This window comes from Astatotilapia calliptera, chromosome 17 (genome assembly GCF_900246225.1).
Source record: "Astatotilapia calliptera chromosome 17, fAstCal1.2, whole genome shotgun sequence".
In the NCBI taxonomy this organism is placed as follows: domain Eukaryota; kingdom Metazoa; phylum Chordata; class Actinopteri; order Cichliformes; family Cichlidae; genus Astatotilapia; species Astatotilapia calliptera.
The window spans coordinates 20,811-29,801 of NC_039318.1; the positions used below are offsets into that span (position 1 = coordinate 20,811).

General features: G+C 38.2%; 1 protein-coding gene across 1 annotated transcript; it reads right to left on the reverse strand.

Annotated features, from left to right (window-relative positions):
- Positions 1-865: 865 nt before the first annotated feature.
- Positions 866-8,327, reverse strand: LOC113009684 (uncharacterized). Its single transcript, XM_026148145.1, has 7 exons — positions 8,312-8,327; positions 7,195-7,264; positions 7,030-7,078; positions 3,025-4,050; positions 2,710-2,865; positions 1,796-1,888; positions 866-1,523 (listed from the first exon to the last, which is right to left on the reverse strand). The coding sequence occupies exons 2-7, from the start codon at positions 7,215-7,217 to the stop codon at positions 1,212-1,214; spliced, it is 1,659 nt and encodes a 552-aa protein (XP_026003930.1). The 5' UTR covers positions 7,218-7,264; positions 8,312-8,327; the 3' UTR covers positions 866-1,211.
- Positions 8,328-8,991: the final 664 nt, after the last annotated feature.

Consider the following 8,991-nt stretch of genomic DNA (forward strand, 5'->3'; position numbering starts at 1 on the left):
TTGATAATTTACTAGAATGTATAACAATTGAAATTTATAAGGAAAAAGAAAAAAATGTAATAATTAGCTGTATATATACACTCAAAAAAATAATTCATTGGATGAACTTAATTTCATCTTGCCACCTATATTCCATCTAAACAAATCATGTTAAATCAATCCATCTTGATTGTGTTGTTTCAACACTAAATATGTTTGTAAGTGTAACATAATTTAAACATTAACATTCAGTTAATTTGATTTTTATTCAGTTAACATGTTTGTACCAAGTTAGTCTAATTAATTTAAATTCATGTTATATTGTTTAAACACTTTGGCACATCAAAAGTCAGTCTTGTTACATGAACTAGTAAAATATTTGTTTGTTACACCAATGTTAATCTTGTTGAATGAACAAATGTAATTTATGTCTGTAGTACTTACACCAATCATGTTTCAGTTAGTGTTTGTATTGCTTATGTAAACATTACTTTTAATTAAATTAATGAAACATACATAAATGATAACTTGCAAAACCATCTTTTATTTTGCTTGAACATTCTTAAAACAGTTGGCAGGATCCCAGTTCAGCCTAGCTTTCTCCCCTTTAACGATCTCATACCAAGACCACAGAACTTCCAGATCAAGACATGCTGACTGAAAGAAAAAATACAATAAAATAACCCTAACCCTAATAATAAAAATGAAATAAGTCTGTTGAATAGTTTGCAGACAAAAAATATTATCCCCAAAGCAACTTTCGTAAAATGTAGTAAAATATGCATTGCAAACAACAATATGAATTTTAACACAATTTACAGCTCAGACACAACATTCAACATTACTATAATATTACAACATTACTATGTTGCTTGCATACCTCCATTTAATAAGGCTGTATCCATTAATAGTGACTTTATGCTATTTAACGTGTGGAGAAAACATTAAATTTTGAGCATAACTGCTCCACTCAAACAATTTGTGAAAACCAGTGTGCATTTGCCTTTGTAACAATTGCCATCTGGCAAAAATCAGTGTTTACACTTCAAGTGTATAAGACTTTAAGTTATGGACAAACAATCTTTGTATAATAGCCACAGAGCAAACCACATAGTTTATATGAACATTTTATAACTTACAATTTTAAACTTTAAAACAGTAAACACATATTTGCATTGCAGAAACCTTGAAAAAAAAAATATCTGGCTTGCATGAGTCCGTTTCAAGCTCATTCACCCCATTAGCTTGTTTTTTAGGAACTGTGCCTTGGATGACAACCTCTGTCCATCCAGCTTCATGATAATCTTTTGCAAGACTTCAAAAGTGCATTTGAGCTCCGGTGGGTAGCTTAGGTTCAGACAGTATATCAGTCCAAATAACAGAGCACAAGCAATTGCAATGCTCCTCAAACCAGTGAGAACCTCCACGCCTTCAATCAGGACACCGATGTTCTCTGGGTCATCTCCAGGCTCCGCACCCTCCTGATGTATGACATACACTCCCATCACAGTTTGTTCCATGGCTTCAGTGTTGGCCTCAGTGTTCTGTGACGTAAAATATAATAATACATTTGTTTGAGTCTAGATATGAAAAAAAAAAAAGGAATTCAGCAATCAGCGTGAATATGCTGATATATTTACTAAATTCTATGTCTCTGGTTTCACACCTCAGAAATTTGACATGAAACAAAACAAGGACCAATTGCAATATCTTTTATTCACACGTGGTGTCACATTTTACCATTTCATATATCGAAATTACCCATAACTCCTGGAGCAAATTACATAACACAGAACAACTTGTGAATGTAACTGACCGTATATTCCTTCACAAGTTTCTCATGGTCTTCATTCAGGTAGACACACAAGGACTTCAGGATGCATGCTCGTCTTGTATGTATTGTGTCATCCTAAGAAAAAAAGGGAATCCACAATGACAATATTTAGCTTTTAGGCAGCAGTTTGAAAAAGGAATACTTAGTTTGGAAGAGTCCAAAAGGCCACATGGTAAATAGACTGGTTCTTATATAGCGTTTTTCTACTCAGAGCACTCAAAGCTGCCTTTATACAACAATTCATTCACCCAATCACTTTTTCTAAACTGTTTAAATGGCCTGTATTTATATAGCGCTTTACTAGTCCCTAAGGACCCAAAAGCGCTTTACATATCCAGTCATCCACCCATTCACACACACATTCACACACTGGTGATGGTAAGCTACATTGTAGCCACAGCCACCCTGGGGCGCACTGACAGAGGTCGAGGCTGTCGAACACTGGCGCCACCGGGTTTAGTGCTTACTGTCTAACATTCATACACATTCACACTCCGATGAATGCATCGGTGAGCAACTTGGGGTTAGTATCTTACCCAAGGATATTTGGCATGCACACTGGAGAAGCTTGGGACCAAACCACCAAGCTTCTGATTAGTAGCTGACCTGCTCTACCACCTGAGCTACAGCCACCTCGAAACATCTGTCTAAACCAAATCAGATACAAAATGAGGCAACTAAACACTAATGTTTTTTTTGGGTTTTTTTCCCCATTTTGATCAAAATTAACCATACGATTTTATCAATTACTTATTAATATAAGACTGATGCTTATATAATTTGTATAAAATATGAAAACGTCTTAGCACTTTTGCCTACCATATGTATAGATATCTTTGCTCATAAAATTGCCAGATTATGGGCATAAAAAGTTCTTAAGCACAGATCTAACCCACCTTGGAGATGGCCACCATGATGTGTCTCATTTTTCTGCCAGCCACCCCACCTTTGCCTCGAAAGAGCTCCATCATGCGTGGAGTGTACAAGTCTAGCTCATAAAAGAATCTAGATAGCAGCGGTACTGTCGATATGCGCAGGAATTCCTTGTCAATCTGAAAAACATGAACAATGCACTTATAATATGCACCAGAGGAAGGACATACCAGGAATTATTAGCTGTTTTATCACTGTGTTATGTCAATATTAGTGAAGCAAGAAATAACTGGTCAACCATAAACACACTCTAAAAGTTAGACATATAGGACATGCACCTCTTTCTCGGTGAACAGAGCTGGCCATCTGCTTTTAAACTCTGCAATGAAGGGCTGTCCTTGAATAACTTCTTGCCTTCTGTACGAAAAAGTCTTCTGCATTTTCATTGTCACTATATTGTCATTGTTTCTCTTCTGAACCTCTGAAAGCAGTGCAATTCTCTCTTTTTCCAGGCTGTCAGTGGTTTCTCCTTTTGGATACTGCGGACAGTAATTGACTTCTGCTCTTCTAGGCTTTTTCACATTCAATGCTGCCTTACTTTTGTCTTGGGCCTTGTTCTTTAGTGAATTTACCAACACCTCAGCACAGCCCAGGCCTCTCAGTTTGGTGCGGACATTGGCCATTTTATACTTGAGGCTAATTTTCCAACCATAACAGCCATTAAAGGATCCCTGCTCCCTCAGACAAGGATGCTGTTTGACAAGGGCTTCTGCAACTTCATTCAGGTCATTGTCAGTTGGATAGACTTTAAATTTTATTATTTCTTCAGCCAGCCTTTCTAAAAGGTGGGATTTCAGTTTTGGTGAGGGGGTCAAATGAGTTCCACCAGCAATGAACTCAGCATTGGCCTTTTCAAGTTGCAGTTCAGCCTCATAGCTGAAACGAGGGACTGTGAAGACACTTGGCCACACTGACAGTCGTGTAGACGGTGATGAACCTGACGATGAAACGGGCCTTGTATTGTCTGTGTCTGAAGAGCTTGAAAAGGAATGTGTTGGACTTCGCACTGGTTGACATGTCACTCCATCTTCTGTAAAACTTTGCAACTGCACACTATCCAAGTATACAACCTTTAAAGTTGCTTTATCATTAATTTCAGAGATCGCAGTCAGATTTACAAAACCATTTCCGAAATCAGGATCTTGATATTGAAGACGAAAATCCTGTTGCACTCCAAAATTTGTCTTTATTTCCTGACACAATTCCTCAATGGAGTCTGATATCCCAGCTGGTAAAATTAGTTTCCTGGCATCATCTTCTCCGAGAATGATCCTCAGTCTTATGGGCTGGGCCATCATGCTGACCTGGACAAATATCAAATATTTAAAAAATAAATAAAGATGTACTCATTGACTATTGTGCGAGTGTGTGTAACAAATTCTAATGTCAACGATAATTTGATGATGTCACCTTGGCCTCGAGGAATTTTTTTACTGGAGAAGTGAATAGTGCATTTTCCAGATTTGTCTTGCATTCTTCTAATTAATGACAATTCTTGCATAAGATGCTTAAAAGAAATCTACTCTCAATAAATTAAGTAGCAATTGGTCTTCAAAGTATGATGTATTATTTACTGTGCCAGGTGATATAGGGGGAAAATACTTACAAACATCACTCCTGTTTACCCTGCAAGTTAGTGTGTCTCTTCAGAGTAACCAGACGCAGGCCTCCCACTGAATAGGCAGCTAACGGGTAGTCATCGAGTAGTTCCCCATGCTCAATCAGAGACACCTCTCTCGCATGTGACATGTCAAGCTCAAAAGCTCTGAAGTGCTCTCGATACCAAGCAGAGAACTTTTTTGCAAAAAAGTATATTCTGCCATGCAAAATAAAAATCTGCAGAATTTCTGCAAACTCTGGCAAACCAAATATTTGCCCATGAACAACTATCATTCCTGTGCTGTAGTTCATGCCATTGTATGACACGCTTTTTGTAATATGGACATCAGTTTCATCTGGTAATCTTTGCTTTATAGCTACTGCGATATCACTTTTCAGAACATCAATTGGTACTGATGAGCCAACATTTACCATTAAAGGTGTCTTAAGGTCAGAAGAGTGCAAGTCAGAGGCAATCACGAGCTGATGTTTTTTGGCAAGTGTAACAGGTATGTTCTTAAAACAGTTTGTATGGCGAGCAATTTGTTTAAAAAAAACTATGTTTCGCCTCAAATCTCATTGTCCATTTGTGGACAAGAGGCCCAAAATGCCGAATCAGAGCAGGGTAGTGCTCCAAATAATGATGTTTAGGGAGAAGACTGTTGTTTGGAAAAAGTTCTTGGTATCTCTGGCGATGTTCACTGATTTTACACTCAAGGTATGAAATCGACTCATCAGACTGGACAGGGGCTACAACAAGCTCCACAATGTCCTTCAGATCCAAAACAATATGCCATGCAGGTTCATCCTCTGGAACAAGTGGACCAATAATTAGAGGCAACAAACGAAGCAGAGACCAATTTTCATGTGCATTTCCACCAATATTTTTTTTTAATGAGAAAGTCTGGGGAATTGCATGAGGCCGGTTGGTTTTATCTGCCCATTTATACTCAAAATTTTGGATCAAGTTGTTAAGTTTTTCTAAGGTGAAATACCTTTTAGAGATTAAAAAAGAAAAACAATGCGCAAGCTCCACTGGTATTATGCCCTCTAGCAGATCATGTGCTACATCTGGAGGGTAGCCTGCAGTGACATGAAAATGGCTCAGATTCTTACTCAAAATACAATCTCGCTTAACTCCACAACAAGCACTTGCTGTTTCTTGTGCACGCTTCAAATGGAATTCATGAAGTTCCGGTGTTCTACGCTCAAAATCACCAGCAGTCACTGACTTTATTTCAGATTTTTTAGCTGTACAGAATCTGCATATGTATTCAGCAGAAAAACTTTCCACAAAACCTGCCAGCCCATGGGCTCCTAGGTTGTCAGCTATGATGCAGCTCACAGTTCCTTTAATACACTCGTTCAACTGACTGATGAACACACCATGTTGCTCCAAAGTTACCAGATCTCTCAAAAGTGGATCAAAGACTTTTTCAAACCCAAATGTCCTCAAATCTTCACTCTTGCAAAGGATTGCCAAATAAATGGATGAAAGGGCTGAATGAGAACCAGGTGGTAAATTGCCCAAGACCCAATATACACCACAAAGCTTGTGCTTTTTCCGTGAGGTCCCAAGAGGATTACAAACCTCAAAATCATCAATATAAAGGTTAATAGAAATTCTCAACTTCTCACCATCTAGAAAGCTATTTCTTTTATAATGCTCCCCATCTCGAAAAGATCTGTAAACCCTCTGATCACCATTCAGATTCTCTCTATTTTCTTGAGCTATTTGTTCTTCAATCACTCTATCCAGCAATTTATTGTGACTCAATATTTCCTGCAATAACTGTAATAAAGGGATGTACTGAAATGACTTCCTTTGGTCTATCGATAAAAAATACTCAACAGGCTCTACAACCCTAAAATTTTGTATGTAGTATAGTTTTCTTTTATAAGGAGTGGCAAGAGGGCCACACTTTCCCAATATTTTAGCCACAGGGTTAGAAACACATACAGAATTTGCAAGCTCTTCAATAACAGCCTGACTAATATGGAGGTTATGGCTCTTAAAAATTTCTGTAATTGTACGTTTTGTCAGAGGTACACTAGCTGAACTCAACAGAAAAACTAACTCCTCTAAGAACTCATCTAATCCTTTTGCTGGAACATGAAATATGTGTTCCAATTTCAACAATATTACTGCTAATTTCCGTTCAATTAGTTCAGGCTGATTTTCAACAGCACTATTATCACATTCTGTCACTGACTCACTTTCAAATTCACCATAGGATACATCTTCAGAACAGCTAGCCCTTACGTTATCAGAGGACTCTATCACTTGAACTGGGTCCACACGTGTAACTACACTAGCTTTAAAATCTTTAAGTGTGTGTGGATGATGCTTCCTCTTTTTGTGTGTATAAAATGTATTGTAAATATTTGTCTTGAAAGGGCAACCAAGAAACACACAACTAACTGTCTCGTTACTTCGCAGATGTGTTCCAATATGGACAAAAAAATCTCTCTCAGAGAAGAGGTCACTGCAGTCACATAACTCACATTTAAAAGTTACTGAACTTGAAGCTGTCTGTGTAAACTGAGATGAATGAGCTTTATAGACATGAGTGTTCAGTCCACTCCAAGTCTTAAATGTGCACGGACAATTAACATATATGCACAGATAATGTTGACCTATTCCGTAATGATGATGTAGTTTATAATGTTGAAGTAATTTGTACCTGCTGCTCTCTCTGGTAACACAATGCTTGCACTGCCACATACACGTCACTGATAAAAAATGAAATATGCATTAGAAAACATCAAGGAGATTAAACTTCTGCATCATCCAAAAAAAATAAATAAATAACATAATAATAATAATAATAAGGCAAACATGAACTTACCATGTATTGTTGAGGAGGTGCATAAGAATCTCAGAGCATGGGAATGTGGCTTTATTTTGTGATGTATTTTCTGGGGAGAGAAATTAATTAAAACAAAGTTATTACTCTGACAAATTTGTGTTAATATCTACATACTGTGAAATGTGAAGACTGTTACGGTGCGTACACACTGAACGCGATAGACGCGACCAGAGCTTCAGGTTTATATGTAAAGTCAATGGAGGAGCACGATGAAGCGCGACTGGGGGTCCAGCTAAACTTCGGAAGCAGAGTTGCATTGAGAAAACGCTTTTCTGCCTACTTCACACGACTGACGCCTTTGAAGCGCGAAGTAAAATACGCACTGCAGTTTGTGTGGTGCATTTTGTGCATTCGCGCTTATCACGTCTACCGCTCGAGCTGGTAAAATCTGCGGGACAGCAGCTCCTCAAACTCGGCAAGGGACAGAAGGTGGTACAGCTGAAAGCGGCCGTCATCCAGACGGAGCTTCTGGAGCAAGTGGTGAAACTCACCAAACTGCTCACGCTTGTGGAAGACCTGATGGACCCAGGTACAGTGAGGACGTCCTTTAGGCACTGCTCTGCTCTCCACAGCAAATAGAGAAGGGAGACTCTTTCTTCAAACGCTAGATTGACAGCTGCCATTTTAATAACATACCGTCTGGCACTACTTCCTCCCAGATCTCTTCTTCATACGCGTGAAAATTGCATATAAACCTCGACCAGTTCATGCTGGACGCGCTTCGAGGTGCAAATGTGCACGAGATCAGCTAGAGGCATCTATCGTGTTCGGTGTGAACGCATCGTTAGTCAGCCTTAATGCAGAGCACCAGAGAAACTATAACCCAAACAATTATCCACCTAAATCATTCTGAATTCAAAAACTAAGTGAATATATTACAAAAAAAAAAAAAAAATGCACATGCAATTATTGTGACAGATTTTATCTTACTCCTTGTTATTAACTCCCCTAAACGCTGGTTTAGTTTGATTAAACCTTTCATCAATCCAGTTAATGCGGTTGCCCGCGACTAAACTCCACTGACAAAAACAGGAATTTTAGATAGAGCATCATAAAACACTCATAAAATCACCAAAACCATGTCGGTCAGTCTTACCACTACTACCAACAATCACCAACTCCGGTTAAGCAGAAAGTAACCCTTCATTCATGGAGCTATATGCGAAGACGTTACGGCTCTACGCGGCTTTCCCGCTCTTCAAAGTTAGCTAACTCCAGAGAAGAAAAACAGTCCTACCAACACAGATAACCATGAAACACACCTCATTCAAAGTCGACAGAAACAAAAACAAAAAAACGAACTTACCAAAATAACCGCATCAGTTTTTGCTCTGTTGCAACAATTAGCGACTCCGGTTAAGTTTTTAAAAAAACATTAAATTCACCGACTTACATTTGAAAAATGTTTGGGTCTACAACCTCCCTGCTATATATAAATCTCCACACTACACAGGTAAAAAATTTTAACTGATAGTATTTATCTCTCACTCCACTAACCTAAATAAATATATCAAGAAATATTACTTACCTCACTATCAGGTATGCCAAAGAAGTAACTCCACGTGCGCTCGTTAACTTCTCAACGGACCTTTCCGCATCCGGTGGGCGTGGAGCATGCGCAATACATGACGCTATCAGAGCCTTTGGTTTGATGGACCTCATTCTCATTGGATTGCCATGAACGAATTTAACTCATCAAAGTTTTCTTTGATTTATATTCAACAAAAAAGAATGAATCATTTAATGAGCATAAAAATGATTTCTTCATGTGATGTA

Bases quoted from the DNA above. Each gene is read 5' to 3' on its own strand.
- LOC113009684 (XM_026148145.1), bottom strand. From the start codon at position 7,217: ATGCACCTCCTCAACAATACATG. The intron at 1,889-2,709 runs GTGGGTTAGATC...TTTTTTTCTTAG, and splicing joins TCATGGTGGCCATCTCCAAG to GATGACACAATACATACAAG. The intron at 1,524-1,795 runs GTCAGTTACATT...TTTACGTCACAG, and splicing joins AACTTGTGAAGGAATATACG to AACACTGAGGCCAACACTGA.